General features: G+C 49.0%; 1 protein-coding gene across 2 annotated transcripts in view; it reads right to left on the reverse strand.

Annotated features, from left to right (window-relative positions):
* Positions 1-25,093, reverse strand: part of LOC119962072 (zygotic DNA replication licensing factor mcm6-B-like) — a 49,397-nt gene that overhangs the window by 17,235 nt on the left and 7,069 nt on the right. For both annotated transcript variants that reach the window (XR_005459799.1, XM_038789923.1), the window contains exons 6-10: positions 15,753-15,898; positions 7,445-7,595; positions 6,606-6,747; positions 5,141-5,282; positions 4,341-4,448 (exon numbers count right to left, since the gene is read on the reverse strand). Coding sequence is in view for 1 of the 2 variants with exons in the window: in XM_038789923.1 (XP_038645851.1) it covers positions 4,341-4,448; positions 5,141-5,282; positions 6,606-6,747; positions 7,445-7,595; positions 15,753-15,898 (689 nt within the window). In the remaining variant the exon portion in view is untranslated. The remainder of the gene's footprint in view (positions 1-4,340; positions 4,449-5,140; positions 5,283-6,605; positions 6,748-7,444; positions 7,596-15,752; positions 15,899-25,093) is intronic.

Genomic DNA, 25,093 nt, shown 5'->3' on the forward strand with positions numbered 1-25,093 from the left:
AAAATCAGCTAGGTCTCCAGAATCTTAAAAAGACAAATTGAGATTCTGCATCCAAATTTGGGGAAGGTTTAATGACAATGGCCAAGTACAATATGTGCTTAAAAGGAGGATTTATATCAGAGAATTCAGCATAAAATTGAGTTCAATGGGTGAAAATTAAAAAAAAACCCTGGAGTTCAATCCCACCACAGCAAATCATGAATTGACTGAATAGAGCCAGTAATTGGTACACCATTACCAGGAAAATGTTTGCTATGAAAGCTACAGGTTGTTCCAAAGTTAACAAGATCATTAATTGTCTGCTATCCCACATTCAATTCGGCTTATAGAGGACTTAATGGGTTATTTGAGTCAAATATATAACATGGGATAAATTTGACCAAGCAAATTACTTAGGCTTCTGTGCAGCCTTTGAGTTGGTCGATCAGGTCAGTGTGAGAGATTGGGTCACTGGAGGCAGCACGTTTGCCAAGGCAATGGACAGTAAGCCCGGTAGTGTCAGGCAGACAACCAGGAAGGCCTCATCTCCCCTCTCATGTCTCAATTTTATTCGGGTGCAGGGTCAAGGGCAGGAGATACTTTAAATATTTGCAAGGGATGCTGGAATTCAAGAATAAGGATGCCGTGCTACATTTGTAGATACCTAAAGTTCTTTAGTTCTTGGGATGAGTCTGTTGACTATTATGAGAGGCTAAGTAAGCTGCGCATTAATCTGTCGCAGTGTTCCCTCTGAGCTGTGTGCCTGTGCAACAGTCCATCAAGAGCCGTGCATTTAATTATTACAGATGCGCACATCCCAACAGTTAAATGAGGTAAACTGCTACTGAAGCCTGTGGCAGGAAATTAATGGATGAGAGTCAAGCCTGACATGATTAATCAGGTGGAATCAGTCAAAATTCACTTTGTCAGTTCCTGGAGCCGAAAGCTATCATTTGACACTTGCCCTTCCTGCATCCCACTTTGGATCCTCTTGACCGTGCCCAGGCACTTCACTTCCCTCCCTGCTTGCGCCTCCCAAGTAGGTGGGAAGTGAGGGCAGAAGGCAAGTTGAAAGAGGATTTTGGCCCATTTAATACCACTGATCTAGTGATTCTGGTGCAGCTAGATTTGCATAATTATTAACCGTTGGACACTAAGTTGTTTGGCACGGTCAATCCACCTAACCTATACATCTTTGGACTGTGGGAGAAAACCATGGAGGACACACAGACACGGGGAGAATGTGTAAACTCCACTCAGTCACCGGAGGTCGGAATCGAACCCAGTCTCTGGCACTGTGAGGCTGCAGTGATAGCCACTGTGCTGCCCTACAGTTTCCTCCCACAATCCAAAGATGTGCAGGTTAGGAGGATTGGCCATGCTAAATTGCCCTTAGGTTAAGTGGGGTTACTGGGTTTTAGGGACAGGGCGGAGGTGTGGGCTAAGTAGGGTGCTCTTTCCAAGAGCCGGTGCAGACTCGATGGTCCCCAAAGTTCAACGATTATTCTCCTTCCAGGATTCATTTTATCACTCTGCCCCACTTCCCAGATGCCATTTCCCCCTTTCATGTTCATTTAATTTACTGGAACAGTGCCTCTCTTGACCTTCATCCTCCAATCCGCAAGAGGCAACCTCTCTCCCAAGTCACAGACATATTACCTCTACCTGATGATGCTTGTTGATATAAAGAAATCACTGAGCTATTCTGCCCACTGTTCATAGCAGTTAGAAGAAAATACAATAAGTTGAAAAAATAAAGTTGCTGTTTCTATATTTATCAACTGAAAAAGCAAGTCTCCTAAGCTCTTTCTATTTTGGGGAGATCAAATTGAAACTAGTCTTGAGCTTTCACTACCAGGGCCCTTCGAGCCTACTCCAGCATTCAACATGAGCCATGTTGATCAACATGAGCTGATCCTCTATCTCAACACCATACTCCAGCACTCTCCCCATAATCCTTGGACACATTTTATAGAATCTACAAATCTATTTCCTTAAATATATTCATTGGTTTGGCCTCCAGTCTTCTGTGATAGAGAATTTCACAAATTCACCACTTCAGAGTGAAAATATGTATTTTCATTTCCGTCTTAACTGGCCTACCCCCGGAGACTGGGACTCCCAGTTCTAGCCCCCACCCTCGCTCCCCCCACCCCAGCCAGAGGAAACAACAATGAGATCCCCTAATTTTTCATATGTATGTCAACTTTCCCGATCCATCACCATTTAAACAATACTTTGCCATTCTGTTTCTCCATCAAAAGTGGATAACTTCACATTTATCAATGCTATGCTGCAGCTGGCACGTATTCGACTACTCGCCCAACTCTGAACATCTGCAGAAAATTAGTATGCAGGAGCAGCAAGCAATTACAAAGACAAATGGCATGTGAGCATTTAGTGCAAGGGAATTGGAGTACAATAAGTAAGCGTTTCTACAATTGTACAGGGCTTTGGTGAGACCACATCTGGAATACTGTATAGTGTTATGGGCCAGAGTTTAAAGAACACCAAAGTGTATCATGGAGTTCACCTGACTCATGACTTTTAATAGATTGTGGTTATGGGGAGCACAAGGGCCTACTTTACACGTGTGATGCAACAGAGATCTAAAGTATTTTAAAAACAAAACCACGTTAATTTATGAATCCAGTTAACACTTTATAAACCCACAGTGAACATCAATAATCCTCACAGATACAATATTCTATTGTAACCCTTCATAACTTTCCTAACAACATCCGTAAGACCCTTTTTACAGAAAGACAGGTTTAAATTCTTTATAGAAACAGATTTTACTTTGAAATCCTCAAATGATCTGGAGACAGTCTTTAGATTTCAGAGAGAGATCAATATAAAGCTGCTTACTTTGCCTGCAGCTATCCAGCTTTGAAAACAAAACTAAAACACACTGTAGCTGGCTGTTCAAAAATGAAAGTGAAAGGCAGCCCAGCTCCACCCACACTCTGACATCACTGCAGCTATTTGATAAACACCCAGTTCTTAAAGGTACTCTCACATGACAATAGTTTTGGTCTCTACATGGAAAAATAGATATACTTGCATTGGATAAGGGCCTTATCCTTTTGGACTGAGATGAGAAATTCCTTCACTCAGGGTTGTGAATCTTTGTAATTCTCCACTTCAGAGAGCTATGGATGCTCCATCATTGAATATATTTAACACTGGATACTTTTGTCTCTCAGGGAACATTGGGGTATGAGGAGCAGACAGGAATGGAGTTGAAGCCCAAGATCATGTTGAACAGTGCAGCAGCAGGCTTGGTGGACTGTGAATGTTCTTAAATGCCTCTCCCACGTTATGGTGATGTAATGGATACAATACTGAACCTAAACTCAAGAGGATGTGAATTTAAATACTAATACCATGTAAAGTTAACGTGACTTCAGTAAATTTGGTAATTTGTGACTGGTATGTTACCATGTTAATGGCTGGGGTTGATATGCTTTCTTCTTTTTCAATATCCATGATGTTTAAATATGCTGTTTTTGTTTCTTTCCACTGGAGGAGTACATCCACACATTATCTTAATATTGGTGCACGCAAAATTCATTCAGCACATAGCTGGAAAAGATTAGAGTGATCATCCGAGGATTTATCTCATTGAAACATACAAGATCTGAAGGGCTTGAGGGGCAGACGCAGCCTGTTCCTTTTGTTGCAGAATTTAGAACATGCGAAAATCTCAGGAGATGAGGTTGATTATTTGGGACTGAGTTGAGAAATGTCTTTCCCCAAATGGTTGCGGATTGTCCATTGCTTAGTATAGTTAAGGCTGAGACACAGATTTTTAGTTTCTCAGGGAATTAAGGGATATATGGGGAGAGGGTAAGTCACGTTGAGGCAGAAGGTCAGCCACTGAATGGTGGTGCAGACTGAAGGGGCCCATCTTATGTTCTTACAAATATTATTCACATAGCTTTGCCAACCCACATCTCACTAATATAATAACCTTTATTACCACAAGTAGGCTTACATTAACACTGCAATGAAGCCACCGAAAAATCCCAAAGTGAAAATAAATAAGTTAAAAAACTAAGAATATGTTTTTCTAACCACATGTCATAAAACAGTTAAAACTGAGCATTAAAGATGAAAAATGAAAGATAAAATAGACAAAAGGAAAAGACAAAGTTTGAAAGGAAGATCATATCTAAACAATTAAAACACATATAATCAATATGAACACAAGGAAAAGTATGTTAAGAGAATACTTTAAAATCTTTCCACATGGTTAAGTTTACTCATTACTACTGCCTACAGAAGGCATCAACGATAATTATTTTAAGATTCCGTTCACAGCAAACACCCAAAAGTTCAGAATAATTTAAACAAGTTACTTTGACTCCAGCTTTAGTGATGGAAATGGTTTGCTGTTCCATGGCTTCATGTATAGCTACTTGATCTCTTGTCTCCATTTTATCAAATTCATCAATACAGCAAACACCCTATAAAAAGGAATACATACTCAAGATTAAGAGTTTTTCCTCAGTATAGGATACAACAATTAGAGGAAATTATGATCAGCAAATTATTTCTGACTACTGTGAACATAGATACAAAAAGTTCAGGACATGCAACGAAGTATCAGGATCTGTTGAATGCAGTGAGCTATGCTGTTAATCACCTTATGCCAGATATACCGATTAAACAACCCTGTGATGGTCTCTAGTGATTTTTGACCAGTACTAGTCGTACACAACCAGAGGCTAGAATATATGCTGAAGTGTTTCACTCTTAACTTTCAAAATCCAAACAGCAATATACTTTTACATTTGCACAGAAAATGCAACACAAATTTTCAAATGAATAGTAATAGGAACAGGCGTACACCATTAAATACTTGAAACTGTCCTACCATTCAATTAAATCATGGCATGTGTGCAGCCAAAGCCACATAAAACACACCATTGCTCCATACCCCTTTACAAAAATCTATTAACCTCAAAAGGAACTGATGTAGTATCAATTACGATTTGCATGACTTCTAAACCTCCACCATCATTTATGTGCAGAAAAGTCCTGGAAAGTCTACCTCTGATTTTTAGACCATGCCCAATCCTGGACTCCCAACCAGTGAAATATTTTCACTCTGAATGCAACTCCAGAACAAAGAATAAGTCCTGTAGAATCCCCTTACATTATCAGCAAGCATCAATGCTCCAGCTTCAATGACAAATTCATGCGACTCTTCATCTCTCACAACTGCAGCCGTCAGCCCTGCAGCAGTGCTAGCTTTGCCACTTGTGTACACAGCCCGAGGACTGAATTCTTCCACATGCCTGTTTGATATAGAAAATGAGAATTTTTAATTAGTATTAACCCAAATGAATTGTTGTGCTTGCATGCCAAATATTTAACACACAAAACATTATGTTACTCTTCCTATCTATATGTTTTTTCTATGTTGGCTGAGAGGTTTAGCAGATAACCAACTTCCAGAGCTAGGTTTATGCTACTAGAAAAATATGCAATGGTAGCTAAGGGTGAATCTGCTTTTGTCTATCCCTATCTTTTTTCAAAAATTCATTTATGGGATGTGGGTGCCACTGGTTAGGCCAGCATTTATTGCCCATCCAAATTAATACTGTGGCTACCGGGGCAGGTCAAAGGCTAGGAATCCTATGACGAGTAACTCACCTCCTGACCCCCCCCCCCCCCCCCCCACAAAGCCTGCCCACCATATACAAGGCACAAGTCAGGAGTGTAATGGAATTAGTCTCCACTTGCCTCAGCTCAGTGCAGCTCCAACGACACTCAAGAAATTCGACACCATCCAGGCCAAAGCAGCCCACTTGATTGCTCCCCATTCCACAAACATTCAAACCTTCCACCACCGACGAACAGTGGCAGCACAAAATGCACTGAAGTAACTCACCAAGGTTGCTTTGACAGCACCTTCAAAATTCATGACCACTACTATCCAGAAGGACAAGAGCAGCCGATACCTAGAAACCTCACCACCTGGATGTTCCCCTCCAGGTCACTCACCACTCTGACTTGGAAACATATCGCCATTCCTTCACTATCACTCATGGAATTCCGGAAACTCTCTCCCTAGCAGCACAGTGGGTGTACCTACACCTCATGGGCGTCAGCAGTTCAATAAGTCAACCACCACCACCTTCTGATGGGCAACTCAGATGGGCAATAAATGCTGTCCTAACCAGCAACGCCCACATCTCATAAATGAATAAAACAAAAAATAACTTTCAGTTCAACTCTGTACAAGATATGGGTAAAATGAATAATATTGGATAAAGAATCAAAGCCGCAAAGCTATACCACACTATCCTACTGTGCAGCACTGAACCTTCAGACCCCTAGCATTTTTTTCATTACGTTTCCTTTAAAACTCACTACATTATTCCTTTTTCCTCCCTTATTTAATCAAATTATGAAAACAATTATTTAATCATAACAGGGTGGCGGTGGAAAGCAAGAATTCTTATTTATTGCAAGCATATTTTGGGTGAGTGGAGCATTTAATTATATTTCATAAATTAACAGTACTAAAATAATAGTTGGATCGCAGGTGGTAAAAAGATGATACTGTTTTTTTTTTTATAGAGTACTTGTGCTGCCAAAGGTATGATATGACTTACTTAAGGAACTGGCTTTTAGCTGTGCTCGGATCTCCAACAATACAAACATTAATATCACCACGTAGAGAAGTACCCTCCAGGGTAGTTTTAGGAACTCCTCCAAAAAGCATCAATAAAACTCCACGCTTAACTTCATCATTACCTATAAAAAAAAGGTATTGGTGGTTTCTAATAACTGTATCACAAATATAACTGGTAATAGAAAAAAGGTGTACCTTCATGAAACATCTTAAAAATACATCAGTGACAATATTTACATTCAGCCCTAGAATGCTGATCAGCTGCCAATTATCATTGAGCCATGACAACAACTGACTTCAGCCATTTTTGAGATCATGAACTTCAGATCAGATTTGGGATTCAGATCAGATCAGATTTGGGCAGCACGGTAGCATAGTGGTTGGCACAAATACTTCACAGCTCCAGGGTCCCAGTTTCAAATCCCTGCTCGGGTGACTGTGTGGAGTCTGCACGTTCTCCCCGTGTCTGCGTGGGTTTCCTCCGGATGCTCCGGTTTCCTCCCACAGTCCAAAGATGTGCAGGTTAGGTGGATTGGCCTGACTAAAATTGCCCTTAATGTCCAAATTGCCCTTAGTGTTAGGTGGGGTAGCTGGGTTATGGGGATGGGGTGGAGGTATGGGCTTGGGTAGGGTGCTCTTTCCAAGCGCCAGGGTAGACTCAATGGGCCGAATGGCCTCCTTCTGCACTGTAATTTCTATGAAATCAGCAAATCCTCAGGACCAAAGAGATGTCAATGCCAGCTGACCTGTATCATGCTCCTGCAAAAAGAAAACATTTAAATGAAAACAAATACATTTTCAAAATATGTTACTTCTTACCATGAATTGTAGGAAAAAGACTGGTACAGAGATTATGATACAGGTTCTTATCCTGACTCATTTCGAACACCTTCTCCCACTCCTGAACGGTCATCTGATTTTTAATACTTTCTGCTGTCTGTTCTTCTTCTCTTATTTCTTTGCCACCAAACTGTTTTATTAAAAAAAAAAATAGCTTTAATTCCAGAACAAGGCAGTCTACAACTCTGGAGATTTAGACAGATAAACAGACAGTGCTATATGAAAATGAGATACACATACAATTTAAGTGATGCAAAAAAAAAAAAAAAAATCTTATGATCCTCAGGCAGACCCCCAAATTTTTGGTCTTAGGGACAACGGTTTGTTTAAAGTAGACAGGTGTTTGTGATTAAAGGCACAAGTGAATAAAACTACAAGATTCCATGGATTTTGAACAAAGCAAAATTTTCCTGTACAAGGTCAGAATTTTTTTTTTTTTTTTTTTACAATATCCATGTCATGCTCTGACGTTCAGGGAAAGTGTGAGTTACATGAGAATTAGCAAGCCAAATTCTGGTTGAATACACCACACTAAATAAATGGCAGATATGACCAAGACACAGTATATAGATTTCTCGATAGACATCAACAACACTTGAGTGGGACTTCCGGTTGCGGTGTTGCGGAGCTAAGCCGCACGTTCGGCAGTTCCCGCTATCAAAGGACTTTCAGGCCCATTTTAGGGCCCCAAACGGCGCTGTTTCGACGATTCCCGGTGGGGGAAGGTGCTTGGAGGAACATTCCCCGGAATGTATGGTGCACACCCGGAGTGGGGCAAAGAAAAAGGCGGCAGCAGCTCCCCAGATAAAGCAGGGGAAGGAGGACAAAATGGCGGCCGGCGGAGCACCCGAGGATTGGAGGCAGTGGGCGCAGGAGAGCAGCAAGCTGCTCTCCTGCGCTGTTTTGCGGAGCAGAAGGCTGAGCTGCTGGACTCCCTGCAGGCGACTACCAGCAAGCTGTTTGAGACCCAGACAGCCCAGGGGGCAGCCATTCAGGAGTTGCAGCAGCAGGCCGCTGATCGGGAGGAGGCGGCCGTGGTCCTTGTGGGGAAGGTGGAGATGCATGTGGCACTTCACAAAAAGTGGCAAGACCACTTGGAGGAGCTGGACTTCCGCACGAGGCGGAAGAATTTGAGGATCCTGGGCCTTGCGGAGGAGCTGGAGGGGTCGGATCTACCGTCCTATGTGGCCACTATGCTGAATTCGTTGGTGGGAGCGGGGTCCTTCCATCTGCCCCTGGAGCTTGAGGGAGCCCACAGAGTGCTGGCCAGGAGGCCCAAGGCGAATGAACCCCCGCAGGCGGTACTGGTGCGGTTCCATCGGTTCAGTGACCGGGAGTGTGTGCTGCGCTGGGCCAAGAAGGAGAGAAGCAGCAAGTGGGAGAACTCGGTAGTGCGAATCTACCAGGACTGAAATGAATGAAAATCGCTTATTGTCACGAGTAGGCTTCAATTAAGTTATTGTGAAAAGCCCCTAGTCGCCACATTCCGGCGCCTGTCCGGAGAGGCTGGTACGGGAATCGAACCGTGCTGCTGGCCTGCTTTAAAAGCCAGCGATTTAGCCTTGTGAGCTAAACCAGCCCCTGACTGGAGGGCGGAGGTGGCTAAGCGGCGGGCCGGGTTTAACCGAACGAAGGCGGTGCTGCATAACAAGCAGGTTAAATTTGGAATGCTGCAGCCTGCACGTCTGTGGGTAACATATAAGGACCGGCATTACTACTTCGAGTCCCCGGAGGAGGCGTGGGCCTTTGTGCAGGCGGAGAAACTGGACTCGAACTAGGGTTTGGGGGTCGCGGGGTCTTGTGTACTACGGTTGTTACTGTTTTTGCAGGTGCTGTTTCTGTAATGCTGGTTCTTGCTCTGTTTCCGGGTGGTTCTGTTGGGTATGGTTTTGTGTTATGCGGGGGATGTTGGGGGTTTGTTTTTTTTCTGTACGGGGCTGGGGTGGAGCTGGAATTTGGGAGCTGCGTCAGAAGGGTGGGGCAGTGTGAAAGCGCGGGCTTTCCTCTGGTTTCCCGCGCTGCGGGGCAGGAGGGGTGGAGCTGGCGGTGGGGGCGTGGCCTCTACTGTTTTTTTTCCCCGCGCTGGAGCGGTGCCAAGGAGGAGTGGCAGGAGGGGGGATGACCCCATGTTGGGAGGGGTCGGGTTTTGGCGGGAGTTGCCGGGGTCAGAAGTCAACTGGCTCACGGAAGTACCATGGAGGGTGCGTCGCGGCTAGGAGGGGTCCTAGCCTGGGGGGGTGGGGGATACCGGGTTGCTGCTGGAATGGCCAGGAAGGAGCTGGTGTGGGCCGGGGGGGGGGGGGGGGGGGGGGGGGGGGGAGTGGAGGAGAGGCGCTATCGTCATGGGGAACGGGTCGGGCGGGGTGTGCTGGCCTGGGACGAGCAGTCGATGAGCTATGGCTAGTCGGCGGGGGAGGGGGGCGGGGTGCCCTCTGATCCAGCTGATCATCTGGAACGTGAGGGGGCTGAATGGGCCGGTTAAGCAAGCTAGGGTATTTTCTCATTTGAAGGGGCTGAAAGCGGACATGGCTATGCTCCAAGAGACCCACCTGAAGGTGGCGGACCAGGTTCGTCTGAGGATGGGGTGGGTGGGGCAGGTTTTCTATTCAGGATTAGATGCGAAGAACCGGGGGGGGTGACGATTCTGGTGGGGAAGAGGGTGGCATTCGAGGCGTCTGAGGTGGTGGCAGACAAGAAGGGCAGGTTTATGGTGAAGGGTAGGCTGCAGGGAGAGAAGGTGGTGCTGGTAAACGTGTATGCCCCGAATTGGGATGACGCTGGCTTTATGAGGCGTATGTTGGGCCGCATTCCGGACCTGGAGGCGGGGGGCCTGATCATGGGGGGGGGGGGGGGGGCTTTAACACGGTGCTGGATCCCCCACTAGACCAGTCCAGTTCAAGGATGGGTAGGAGGCCGGAGGTGGCCAAGGTGCTGAGGGGGTTTATGGACCAGATGGGAGGGGTGGATCCCTGGAAGGCCGAGGGCACAGGAGTATTCCTTTTTCTCCCATGTGCATAGGGTTTACTCCCGAATAGATTTTTTCGTTCTGAGCAGGGGATTGATCCAGAGGGTGGAGGGTGCCGAGTATTCGGCCATAGCAATTTCAGACCATGCTCCGCACTGGGTCGATCTGGAGATGGGGGAAGGTGCGGGACCAGCGCCCGCTGTGGCGTCTGGACGTGGGGTTGCTGGCTGATGAGGTGTGTAGGAGGGTCCGGGGAAGTATTGAGGGGTACCTTGAGACCGGGTGGGGATGGTTTGGGCGGATCTGAAGGCAGTGATCCGGGGGGAGCTGATTTCCATCCGGGCCCACAGGGAAAGGAGGGAGAGACTGGTGGGGGAGCTCCTAGATGTGGATAGGAGGTACGTGGAGGAGGGATTGTTGGGGGAACGGCGTAGCTTGCAGGCCAAGTTCGACTTGCTGACCACCAGAAAGGCAGAGGCACAGTGGAGGAAGGCGCAAGGCGCGGTTTATGAGTATGGGGAGAAGGCGAGCAGGATGCTGGCGCATCAGCTCCGCAGCAGGATGCGGCTAGGGAAATTGGTGGAGTGATGGTTAAGGGTGGGAATGTGGTGCAGAAGGGGGCAGGGGTGAACGGGGTCTTTAGGGACTTTTACGAGGAACTGTACCGGTCGGAGCCACCGGTGGGGGGGGGGGAATGGAGAGCTTTCTGAACAGGCTACGTTTCCCAAAGGTGCAGGAGGAACTGGTGGAGGGGCTGGGGGTGCCGATTGAGCTGGAGGAGCTAGTCAGGGGGATTGGTCAAATGCAGTCAGGGAAGGCGCCGGGGCCGGATGGGTTCCTGGTGGAATTTTATAAAAAATATGCGGACCTGGTGGGCCCCCTGTTGGTGCGGGCCTTCAATGAGGCATCGGAGGAGGGGGGGGGGGGGGGCTTTGCCCCCGACGATGTCACGGGTGCTGATTTCTTTGATCCTGAAGCGGAATAAGGACCCCCTGCAGTGTGGATCATACAGGCCAATCTCGCTCCTCAATGTGGACGCTAAGTTGCTGGTGAAGATCCTGGCCACCAGGATAGAGGACTGTGTGCCAGGGGTGATACATGAGGATCAGACAGGATTTGTCAAGGGAAGACAGCTTAACACGAATGTGCGGAGGTTGTTAAATGTTATTATGATGCTGGCGGTTGATGGGGAGGCGGAGATAGTGGTGGCGCTAGATGCAGAGAAGGCCTTTGATAGAGTTGAGTGGGGGTACCTGTGGGAGGTGCTGGAGAGGTTTGGTTTTGGGGAGGGGTTCATCAAATGGGTGAGGTTGCTTTATGAGGCCCGATGGCGAGTGTAGCTACTAATGGGAGGAGGTCAGAGTACTTCAGGCTCTACCATGGGACCAGGCAGGGGTGCACCCTGTCCCCCCTGCTTTTTGCACTGGCAATTGAACCTCTGGCTATTGCGTTGAGGGAGTCGGGGAGGTGGAGGGGTCTGGTGCGGGGTGGGGAGGAACATTAGGTATCGCTGTATGCAGATGACCTGCTGCTGTATGTGGCGGACCCAGTGGGGGGAATGCCGGGGGTGATGGAGCTGTTGGCTGAGTTTGGGGGCTTCTCGGGCTATAAGCTGAATCTGGGTAAGAGCAAGGTGTTTGTAGTGCACCCGGATGATCAGGAGGGAATTGGTAGGCTCCCGTTTAAGAGGGCAGTGAAGAGTTTTAGGTACCTGGGGGTGCAGGTGGCCAGGAGTTGGGGGACTCTCCACAAGCTTAATTTTACCAGGCTTGTGGAGCAGATGGAGGAGGAATTTAAAAGGTGGGACATGGTGCCGCTATCGCTGGCGGGTAGAGTGCAGTCCGTTAAAATGACGGTGCACCCGAGGTTCTTGTTCCTTTTTCAGTGCCTGCCCATCATTATCCCTAGGCCCTTTTTTAGGAGGGTGACTAGCAGCATCATGAGCTTTGTTTGGGCGCATGGGACCCAGAGGATGAAGAGGGTCTTCTTGGAGCGGGGCAGAGATGGTGGGGGGCTGGCGTTATCCAACCTCTCGGGGTATTATTGGGCGGCCAATGTGTCGATGGTGTGCAAGTGGGTGATGGAGGAGGAGGGGGCAGCATGGAAAAGGTTGGTGATGGCGTCCTGTGGAGGCACAAGCCTGGGGGCCCTAGTAACGGCGCCGTTACCCCTCCGTCCTACGAGGTATACCACGAGTCCGGTGGTGGCGGCTACCCTCAAGATTTGGGGGCAGTGGAGGCGACATAGGGGGGGAAGTGGGGGGCTCGATGGAGGCTCCGCTAAGGGGGAACCATCGGTTCGTCACGGGGAACATTGATGGGGGTTCCTGGGTGGCACAGAGTGGGCATCAGAAAGCTAAGGGATCTGTTCATTGACAGGAGGTTTGCGAGCCTGGGAGAGCTGGAGGAGAAATTTGAGCTCCCCTCGGGGAACATGTTCAGGTACCTGCAGGTAAAGGCGTTTGCTAGCCAGCAGGTGGAGGGATTCCCTTTGTTGCCCGCGAGGGGGGTGAGGGACAGGGTGCTTTCGGGGGTCTGGGTCGGGGATGGGAAGGTATCTGATATCTACAAGGTAATGCAGGAGGTGGAGGAGGCGTCAGTAGAGGAGCTAAAGGCTAGGTGGGGGGAGGAGCTGGGGAGGCAGATAGAGGATGGGACATGGCGGATGCCCTGGAGAGGGTTAACTCTTCCTCCTCATGTGCGCGGCTTAGCCTCATCCAATTCAAGGTGCTGCACCGGGCCCACATGTTCGGGTCTAGGATGAATAAGTTCTTTGGGGGCGAAGACAAGTGTGTCAGGTGTTCGGGGAGTCCAGCGAACCATGCCCATATGTTCTGGGCATGCCCGGCACTGGAGGAGTTCTGGAAGGAGGTGGCGAGGACGGTGTCGAGGGTGGTAGGATTCCAGGGTCAAGCCAGGCTGGGGACTCGCGATTTTTGGGGTTGTGGTGGAGCCTGGAGTGCAGGAGGCGAGAGAGGCAGGTGTTTTGGCCTTTGCGTCCCTAGTAGCCCGGCGGAGGATCTTGCTACAGTGGAAGGATGTGAGACCCCCAAGCATGGAGACCTGGATCAATGACATGGCGGGTTTTATTAAGCTGGAGAAGGTCAAATTCACCCTGAGAGGATCGGTATGAAATGAAATGAAAATCGCTTATTGTCACGAGTGGGCTTCAATGAAGTTACTGTGAAAAGCCCATAGTCGCCACATTCCGACGCCTGTCCGGGGAGGCTGGTACAATGGTTATTTAGGCGGTGGCAGCATTTCCTCGATTTTCTGGCTCAACGATAGGGAACTAGGTCAGCAGCAGCAACCCGGGGGGGGGGATGTTGATTATGTTTATTTAATTTAATTTATTTTCAAGTTCTTTTGTTGTTTACCGGGTTTGGGGGGGCTCGATATATGCGTTGGTACGGTCTTGGGGGTGTTATGCTTATTATGTTGTTTTATTGTTGTTTATTACTGTTTGTTGTTATATATTTTGTAAAAAATTTTCAATAAAAATTATTTTTAAAAAAATACAACACTTGAGTGAACCAATTTTAATGTACCTTGGTCTCTCTCATGAGGTATTCCAATCTTCACCTTTGAATATCTCATCTTAGAATTCTCTACATAAGTCGCCCCAACTTCAATTATGGCTTAACTCTTAGGGTTTCAATCTCATCCCCCAAGATTCTGTCCTTCTGGATCTTCCCCACCCACCAGAACACCACTGGTCCAAAGGATATCTTTGCCCCAATAGCCCGCAGCAGAGTCACTAGCCTTCAGCTGCCTTCTTCAATCTTCAGGGGTTCTTTGGAGCCCTCCAAGATTCTTCCTGAGCCCTCTTCACTTAAGAGTCTGCTACCCACAACCTTTTTCTGTTCCTCTTTTTATCCTTAACTGGGATCTGTTGGTCATGTACCTGGGAGATATTTGGGCCCTCTCTCTGGGAGACCTGCTGGCTATCGAGCTCTGCTCCTGGTTACCTGACTTTACTTTTCATGCCATTTTTCTTCTCTGCACCAGCGCGTTGGTGCCGAAGAGTTTACACTGCCAAAATATGCACGTGCAGCCCACTTCCAGTCTGTCCATGCGTGGAAAGTTCAAAGTTTGTTATGAGTTGAAGTTCCCAACCTCAGTTCTCAATACCGAAGTATAGATCATGTAACAATATTCAGTGATCTTATTTTTAAGTAAGAAGTCTTACAACACCAAGTTAAAGTCCAAAAATTTTATTTGCAATCACGAGCTTTTGATGCGTAGCTCCTTCATTAGGTTGACTCATCTGATGAAGGAGCTACGCTCCGAAAGCTTGCGATTCCAAATAAACATGTTGGACTTCAACCTGGTGTTGCAAGACTTCTTACTGTGCCCACCCCAGTTCAACACCGGCATCTCCACATCATGCCTATTTTTGTAATGGAGTATGAGACATAACTGGTAAATTAACTCTTGAAAATTTATCGTTTCTCCACTCATAAAAACAAGATTTGTAAGTTTTTATTCACAAACAAGTAACTAATGTTTGAAGCATTTAGTGTCAATTAGTGGTTCAGTTGCCAGCATTCTTACTTTTTTGCTGATAGGTCGTGGGTTAAAGTTCCCCTCGAGAACTTGAGCACAAACACAATCAGAACTGACACTTGTAGTTTGTATGGTCGATAGTGCATCTGTTTCAGATGAGATATTAAACTGAGGCCCCGTCTGCCATCTCAGGTGGACGTAAAAGATTCCATGGTACTATTTCAAAGAGCCGGGTGCCCAGTGGGCAATATCATACACTCCAAATGAAAATGAAATGAAAATCGCTTATTGTTCACAAGTAGGCTTCAAATGATGTTACTGTGAAAAACCCCATGTCGCCACATTCACACACCTGTTCGGGGAGGCTGGTACGGGAATTGAACCCGCGCTACTGGCCTGCCTGGGTCTGCTTTAAAAGCCAGCTATTTAGCCCTGTGCTAAACCAAATCTCATCACAACCTTGATCCAGACAGGTGGAGGCAAAAATTTAATGTCACAGAAGAGGAAGAGCAATCGACCAGATGACTGAGGCAACATTCAAATCAATTAAATAGTTTTGTCTATTACCAGAAGCTGCTATCTGAAAAGGTGAACATTTTCACATACACCAGAATGTTGCAATCCTGAAATGTTAACAAAACAGACACACCATAGATTCAAGCTATGTCAACATGTAAAATATAGAGAAACTGCGATTTGATGTGGTTGGGTGTTATTGAAACCAAAACAATACCAGATACATGAAGGAAACGTGTCTGCAGACGATCAAATTCTCATCATTTACAATGCAATATTTAGAATAAACAAATATACCCACCCGTGGGTTTGTCTGTGCCACATGACATGCCAGGAAGGCCAGTTTGTAGGACAGATCACGTACACCTAACGCACGAAGCCCTCTGACTCCTTCAGTTTCATATCCCTCAGCACCACTGACACGTGACCCAGTTTCAGCACGGATACCTGAAGAAACATAAAACTGCTAATTAATCAGGAGGGAAAAATGCATTGTTCTTTAAAATTGATCCTCCTTTCTTTCAGAGCACTGTGGCAATAAATAATTTTTGCTAAGTGGCCAGGACTGTAGGCAACAATGTAACCAGATGTTAAAAGACTTATAACTGTACAGCTATCCAGCGTGCGGGGAGAGATAGATAGATTAATATAGAAAAGTACAAATTAATGTTATCCTGGGATGAATATAGCGCATCAAGGAATACAATTCTAGCCCAGGAGGCCATTACTTCATGGTAGAAAGCTATTTGGCCCATCAAATCCTGCTGAGTTGAAGAGCAAATATTCCTCTATCCTTTCCTAGTTACCCTGCAGATTTTTCTTCAGGTTTTTTTCCGACTCCCGTTTGAGTCACAGTCAAATCTGCTTCCACCACTTTCTCAGACAATGTATTTCAGATACTAATCATTTATTTCATAAAATAAGTTTTCACTTTGCTGTTGGTTCTCTTCCCAATCGCTGTAAATGTGTCCTCTGGCTCTCCACCCAAGTCAATGAATAACAGTTTTTCACAATCTTTCCTGTGTAAATTCAGGATTTTAGAATCCCTACAGTGCAGGAGAAGCCATTCAGCCGATTGGATCTGCACCGACCCTATGAAAGAGCACCCTACCTAGGCCCACTTCGCCGCCCTATCCCCGTAACCCCATCTAACTTGCACATTAAAGGGCAATTTAGCATGGCCAATACACGTAACCTGTACTTCTTTGGACAGTGGCAGGAACCCACACAGATACAGGGAGAAAGTGCAAACTCCACACAGTCACCCAAGGCTGGAATTGAACCCAGGTCCCTGGAGCTGTGAGGCAGCAGTGTCACAATGAGAGGTATTTCAAATGCCTCTATCAAATCTCCTCTCAACCTTCTCGATGGAAAACAGCCAAAGCTTCTCCAATCTATTTCAAATGCCTTCACATTCTTCCTGAAACTCAGAGCCCAGCATTTGACTGGGTGAACCAGTAATTTAACATCTTTGCTTTGGTATTCTGTACCTCTTTATTTATATTGCCTCTCCTCTTCCTTCCAAAATGTCATATCAGGTCTGCCATTCCACAAGCATATGTCCTTTTGAACTCTTATCATTACTCTCCTCCCAGTTCACAACACTCTTTCTATCTTTTGCCCCTGCCACCCCCCCCCCCCCCCCCCCCCCCCCCCCAACCACCTTTCCGAGGGCCAGTGCAGACTCGACGGGCCAAATAGCTTCCTTCTGTGCTGTACATTCCAAGATTCATACCTGGCACAAAGGAAGATCGTTATCGTGGTTGGGGTCAATCATCTCTCCAGGACATCCAGGTGAAAGAAAGATGGCGCGGACCAAGGCGACTTCTTGCAAGCTGTGACCAGCATACCCTCTAATTCTATCTTTTACTCTCCTTCTATGCTTCTAAAACTTCATTCTAACTCTTTTCTACACCTTGCTATAACTGTAACATTATATTCTGCAGTCTCTCCTTCCTTCCCAATGTACGATATGCATTATTTGCACAGCATGCAAGAAACAATACTTATCACTGCATACTAATTCATTTTAAAAAAAATAATTTTTATTCAAATTTTCACAAAAAAGAAACCAGTAACAGAAAATTCAAAGAACAGAAAGAACAAACCCCCGCCCCCCATATATACAAAAGAGAAACAATAAATAAATGCCCGTCGTTAGCGAAGATTCAACCCAAAACAAAAACAAAGAGACCCCTCCCCCGGGTTGCTGCTGCTGACCTTTTGTTTTTACCGTTCTGCCAGGCGATCTAGGAATGGTTGCCATCTCCTGAAAAACCCCTGCACTGACCCCTTTAGGGCAAATTTCACCTTCTCCAATTTAATAAACCCCGCCATATCATTGACCCAGGTCTCCACGCTTGGGGGCCTTGTATCCTTCCACTGAAGAAGAATCCTCCGCCGGGCTACTAGGGACGCAAAGGCCAGAACACCGGCCTCTTTCACCTCCTCCACTCCCGGCTCCACTGCAACCCCAAATATTGCAAGTCCCCAGCCTGGATTGACCCTGGATCCTACCATCCTCGATACCGTCCTTGCTACACCCTTCCAGAACTCCCCCAGCGCTGGGCATGGCCAGAACATATGGACATGGTTTGCTGGGCCCCCAGAGCACCTAGCACACCTGTCCTCACTCCCAAAAAACCGACTCATCCTTGTCCCGGTCATATGTGCCCTATGTAGCACCTTAAACTGTATGAGGCTAAGCCTCGCACATGAAGAGGAGTAGTTCACCCTTTCCAGAGCATCTGCCCACGTCCCCTCCTCAATCTCCTCACCCAGCTCCTCCTCCCATTTACCTTTTCAGCACCTCCACCAAGGCCTCGTCTACCTCCTGCATCACCTGGTACGCTTCAGAGATCCTCCCCTCTCCAACCCACACCCCCGAGAGCACCCTGTCCTGAACCCCACGCGGCGGCAGCAGAGGGAACCCCGCCACCTGCCAAACGCCCTTACCTGCGTGTACCTAAAGGTATTCCCTGGGAGAGTCCAAACTTCCCTTCCAGTTCACCCAGGCTCGCGAACTTCCCATCTATGAACAGGTCCCCCAGCCTCCTGCCCTGTGCCAACTCAGGAACCCGCCATCAATTCTCCCCGGAACAAACCGGTGGTTCCCCCGTATCGGGGACCCCATCGAGGCCCCCACTCCCCCCTGTGCCGCCTCCATTGCCCCCAAATCTTGAGGGTAGCTGCCACCACCGGGCTCGTTGTATACCTCGTTGGAGGGAGTGGCAGCGCTCCCAGGCTCGTCCCCACACAGGATGCCATCTCCATCCTCTTCCATGCTGCCCCCTCCCCGTCCATTACCCACTTATGCACCATTGCTGCGTTGGCAGCCCAATAATACCCACAGAGGTTGGGCAGCGCCAGCCCCCCCCCATGCCTGCCCCGCTCCAGAAACACCCTTCTCACCCTCAGGGTCCCGTGCGCCCACACAAATCCCGTAATGCTCCTGTTAACCCGCCTGAAAAAGGCCTTCGGGATAAGGATGGGGAGGCACTGGAACAGGAACAGAAACCTCGGGAGCACCGTCATCTTGACTGACTGCACCCAACTCGCCAGAGACAGCGGCAGCATGTCACACCTCTTAAACTCCTCCTCCATTTGCTCCACCAGCCGTGTGAGGTTAAGCCTATGCAAGGCCCCCCCAGCTCCTGGCCACCTGAAACCCGAAGTACCTGAAGCTCCTCTCCACCCTTTTCAGTGGGAGCCTCCCAATCCCCCCCCTCCTGGTCCCCCGAGTGTATCACAAACAGCTCGCTTTTCCCAAAGTTAAGCTTATACCCTGAGAAATCCCCAAATTCCCGGAGAATCCCCATCACCACCGGCATTCCCCCCACCGGGTCCGCCACATACAACAAGAGGTCGTCTGCGTAGAGTGACACTCGGTGCTCCTCCCCATCCCAGACCAGCCCCCTCCGATTCCGTCCCTCAGTGCCATAGCCAGGGGTTCAATTGCCAGCGCAAAAAGTAGGGGGGGGGGGGAGAAACTGGGGACACCCCTGCCTCGTCCCTCGATATAATCGAAAATACTCCGACCTCCTCTTATTCGTGGCCACACTCGCCAGCGGGGCCTCATACAACAGCCTCACCCAACTGACAACCCCCTCCCCAAACCCAAACCTTTCCAGCACCTCCCACAAGTACCCCCACTCGACCCTATCAAAGGCCTTCTCCGCATCTAGCGTCACCACTATCTCCGCCTCCCCTTCCACCGCCGGCATCATTATAACGTTCAAGAGCCTCCGTATATTAGTGTTCAGCTGCCTCCCCTTCACAAACCCCCGTTTGATCCTCGTGTATAACCTGCGGCACACAGTCCTCAATCCTCGTGGCTTTGCCAACAACTTGGCGTCCACATTCAAGAGTGAAATCGGCCTGTATGACCCACACTGCAGGGGATCCCTGTCTCACTTAAGAATCAAGGAGATCAGCGCCTGAGACATCGTCGGGGGCAAAGCCCCACCCCCTCCCTTGCCTCGTTAAAGGTCCTAACTAACAGGGGGCCCAGCAGGTCTGCATACGTCTTGTTAAATTCAACCGGGAACCCATCTGGCCCCGGCGCCTTCCCCGACTGCATGTTCCCTATCCCTTTGACCAGCTCCTCAAGCTCAACTGGCGCTCCCAGACACTCCACCCGTCCCTCCTCCACCCTCGGAAATCTTAGCGGGTCCAAACATCGCCCCATCCCCCCCTCCTCCGTCGGAGGTTTGGGCCGATAGTCTCTCATAAAAGTCCCTGAAGACCCCATTAATGTCTATCCCCCTCCGCACCACATTTCCTCCCTGATCCTTAACACCAATCTCCCTGGCCACATACCGCTTACGGAGCTGGTGCGCCAGCATCCTGCTCGCCTTCTCCCCATACTCGACAACCGCACCCTGAGCCTTTCTCCATTGAGCCTCCGCCTTTCTGGTGGTCAACAAGTCGAACTCAGCCCGAAGGCTGCGCCGCTCCCTCAGCAATCCCTCCTCCGGGGCCTCTGCGTATCTCCTGTCCACCTTCACCATCTCCCCCACCAATCTCTCCTGTTCTCTCTGCTCCCCTCTCTCCCTGTGGGCCCGAATGGAGATCAACTCTCCCCGAACCACCGCCTTCAGCGCCTCCCAGACTATCCCCACTCGGACCTCCCCATTGTCGTTGGCCTCTAGATACCTCTCAATACATCCTCGAACCCGCCCCCTCAGCCAGCCTCCCCACCTCCAAGCGCCACAATGGGCGCTGGTCCCTCCTCCCCCACCTCGAGGTCCACCCAATGCGGGGCATGGTCCGAAATGGCTATCGCCGAGTACTCAGCGTCTACTACCCTCGCAATCAGCGCCCTACTCAAAACTAAAAAAAAATCAATCCGGGAATAGGCCTTATGCACATGGGAGAAGTATGAAAATTCCCTGGCCCTCAGTCTCGCAAACCTCCATGGATCTACCCCTCCCATCTGGTCCATAAATCCCCTCAGCACCTTAGCCGCCGCAGACCTCCTACCCGTCCTGGAACTGGATCGATCCAGTGGCGGATCCAGCACCGTGTTGAAATCCCCCCCCCCCCATTACTAGGCTCCCCGCCTCCAAATCTGGAATCCGGCCCAACATGCGCCGCATGAAACCTGCATCATCCCAATTCGGGGCGTATACATTGACCAGCACCACACGCTCCCCTTGTAGCCTGCCGCTCACCATCACGTACCTCCCGCCGCTGTCTGCCACCACACTCGGCGCCTCAAACGACACCCTCTTCCCCACCAGGATTGCCACCCTCCGGGATTTTGCATCCAGCCCCGAATGAAACACTTGGCCCACCCACCCCTTCCTCAAACTAATCTGATCCGCTACCTTCAGGTGAGTCTCCTGAAGCATAGCCACGTCCACCTTCAGCCCCCTCAGGTGCACAAACATGCGGGACCATTTAACCGGCCCATTCAGTCCCCTCACATTCCAGGTGATCAGCCGGATCGGAGGGCCACCTGCCCCCCTCGACTAGCCATCACCCTTCCGTAATCCGCCACGTGCCCGTGCCCCCCGTTCCCCACAGCGACGGACCCCCATCCCGACCCCCTCTACACGCTCCAGGTCCTTCTTGGCCATTCCAGCAGCAACCCGGTATCCTCCCCCCAAACAAGCTAGGGCCCCCCCCCCCAGCTGCGTAACTTCAGTCATTGTACTTCCGTAAGTCAGCCGACTCCTGCTGACCCCGGCTGCTCCCGCCACCCCAATTACCCTCCCCAGTGACACACACACATTCCCCCAATGCCGACCCTGCTGTCTCCAGCGCGGGAGAAAAGCCCGCGCCCCCATCCGAAGCCGCGCCCCCCCGACCCAAAACGCAGGAAGACAGGCACATGACCCAACAGGGCTGCGAACCCCACCCAAACCCGCAACCAGTGAAATAATAAAAGTCCCAACATGATATGATAAAACACCCAAGTAAACAGATAACAGTCCCGAAAAGCAGACAAGACAAAACAGAACAGCAAAAAAAAAACATTGTCCAATAGAACCAAAAAGAAGAAAGCGAAAGGATATCAAGAAGGACAAAGGGCTGTGTACAATGTTCCCCAGCCCCCAGTCTTCAGTTCAGGTCCAGCTTCTCTGCCTGGACAAAAGTCCAGGCCTCCTCCGGGGAGTCAAAGTAAAGTTGGCGGTCTTTATAGGTGACCCACAGGCGTGCCAGCTGCAACAGGCCAAACTTGACCCCTTTCTTGTGGAGCACTGCCTTCGCCCGGTTAAACCCAGCCCTTCTCTTCGCCACCTCCGCACTCCAGTCCTGGTAGATCCTGATCTCCGTATTCTCCCACTTGCTACTCCTCTCCCTCTTCAACCAACGAAGTGCACACTCACGGTCGACCAAGCGTTGAAAGCACCGCCCTGGGCGGCTCGTTCGGCCTGGGCTTCCGCAGCAGCACCCGATGGGCACCCTCCAGCTCCAGGGTCCCCGGAACGACCCCACGCCCACCAGCGAGTTCAGCATCAGGACCACGTAGGCCCCCAAATCCGAACCTTCCAGCCCCTCCGCGAGGCCCAACATCCGCAGATTCTTCCGGCGGGAGCGATTCTCCATCTCCTCCATCCTTGCCAACCATTTCTTGTGAAGCGCCTCGTGCGACTCCACCTTCACAGTCAGGCCCAGGAGTTTATCCTCATTCTCCGAAGCCTTCTGCTGCAGCTCCCGAATCTCCGCAGCCTGAGTCGCCCCGAGCCTGTCCAGCGATGCCCTCAACGGCTCCAGGATCTCAGCCTTAAGTTCCTGGAAGGAGCGCAGCAGCAGCTCCTGCTGCTCCCTCGCCCACTGCTGCCACGCTGCCGGTTCCCTGCCCGCCGCCATCTTGTCCTTTCTGCCTCGCACCTTCTTCTGCTGCAAAGTTGATTTTCTGGTCGCTCCACTTCTAGTCCAGCTCATCCACCGGCCGCTGAGCACAGTGGCTGCGTTCTCACCCGGGGAAAAGCCGAATCAGCGCCGTTGCGGGCCCTTAAAAAAGCCCGAAAGTCCAAAAATAGCGGGAGCTACCGAACGTGCGGCTTTGCTCCGCATCGCCGCAACCGGACGTCCTGTCCCCGCTTCTTCAATGGCCTTGGTGAGATATTTTTACAGTTGTTCCCTCTGCTGCTAGAATTCAGCTTTCATAAAGGCCCTCAAGTCAGCTTGTGGCCTCTAAGCCTGCCCTTCCCCCGCCTGCATGCTGGAAGAGGCTTTTATCTTTCCTGCAGCTTCAGCCAAATCTTTCACTGTTTCTGCGGGTCTGGTAACCAAGAAACATACCATTCCTGGGGGAAAGTACTCCTCCAACATTCACCTACGCCTTTCCATCAAAATTCCATCCCGTATTGATTAAAAAAAGAGCTCTTTTCTGTAACCTTAGGCAGGAGCTGCCTCGTGTGTGACCACTCACTCCATGGTGCACACCGAAAGCCCACTGCATACTAATTCATGTGACAACAAATCAAATCAAAACATCACTGCAGGAGTTCTTCAGGGTAGTGTCCTAGGCCCAAACATCTTCAACTGCTTCATCAAGGACCTCCCTTCCATCATAAGGTCAGAAGTGGGGATGTTTGTGGATGACTCTACAATGTTCAGCACCATTTGTGACACCTCAGATAATGAAACTGTCTATGTCCAAAAGCAGCAAGACCAGGCTTGGGCTAACAAGTGGCAAGTTTACACTTGTGCCACATACATGCCAGGCAATGACCATGTCCTACAAGAGAGTTCTAACCACTGCACCTTGACATTCAATGGCATTACCATCACCGAATCTCCCACAATTAACATCCTGGGAATTCCCATTGATCAGAAACTGAAATGGACTAGCCACATTATTACTGTGGCTACCAGGGCAGGTCAAAGTCTAGGAATCCTACAAGTAACTCACCTCATTGGCTGCCCTCGCCTTTCAAAGTAGTAGAGGTTGAGCTTTTTGGAAGATGCTGTTGAAGGAGGCTGAGAAAGTTTCTGCAGTGCGGGCAGCACGGTGACGCAGTTGGTTAGCCCTGCTGCCTCAGGGGTCCCCCGAAGTCCCAGTTTTCGATCCCGACTCTGGGTCACTGTTCGTGTGGAGTTTGCCCATTCTCCCCGTGTTTGCGTGGGTTTCGCCCCCCACAACCCAAAAGATATGCTGGTTAGGTGGATTGGCCACACTAAATTGCCCCTTAATTGAAAACAATGAATTCGGTACTCTAAATTTATTTTTTAAAAAGTACGTTTCTGCGGTGCACCACAAAAATGGTGCATACTGTTGCCAGTGTGTGTTGTTAGTGGAGGGAGTGAATGTTTGTGAATGTGGTGCCAATCAAGTGGACTGCTTTGTCCTGGAGGGTGTTGAACTGGTGTGTTGTTGGGAGTGGCACTCATCCAGGCAAGTGGAGAGTATTCCATCATGCTCCTGATTTGCACCTTCTAGATCAGGGGTGGGCAAACTTTTCCGTGCAAGGGCCACATTCAGAAATTCACAATTCACAAAGGGCCGCATCGTATATTAAGTAAAATAATTACTTCACCCGGTTATGATTCTGGGCGCCTCATATAGAACATAGCACAGAACAGGCCCTTCGGCCCTCGACGTTGTGCCGAGCAATGATCACCCTACTCAAGTCAACATATCCACCCTATACCAGTAAGTAACCTAACAGCCCCCCCCCCCCCCCCATTAACCTTAAAAAAAAAATTAAAAAAAAAAAAAAAAATTTTCTTTAAAAAAAAACATTTTTTTTTTAAATGACTTGGTGGGCCGCAGAAATACCTTTGGCGGGCCGCATGCGGCCCGCGGGCCGTAGTTTTCCCACCCCTGTTCTAGATAGTAGACGGGCTTTGGGATTCAGGAGAGTTGCCATCCACAGAATTCCTAGCCTCTGATCTTGTAGCTACAATATTTATATAATTGATCCTTTTCATGGCGAAAGGATGTTCAATAGGGGGGGGGTTCAGTGATGAGAACGCCTCTCAATGTCATGGGGAAATAGTTAGAAATGTTGACGGTGGACACTTTCTGGCATTTGTTGGCATAAATGTTACTTGTCACTTGCCAGCCAAAGTTGGAATGTTGTCCAGGTCTTGCTGCAAATGGCGGCATGGTAGCACAGTGGTTAGCTCAGTTATTTCACAGCGCAAGGCACCCCGGTTCCATTCCAGGCTTGGGTCATGCCTGTGCGC

This window comes from Scyliorhinus canicula, chromosome 2 (genome assembly GCF_902713615.1).
Source record: "Scyliorhinus canicula chromosome 2, sScyCan1.1, whole genome shotgun sequence".
NCBI lineage: Eukaryota > Metazoa > Chordata > Chondrichthyes > Carcharhiniformes > Scyliorhinidae > Scyliorhinus > Scyliorhinus canicula.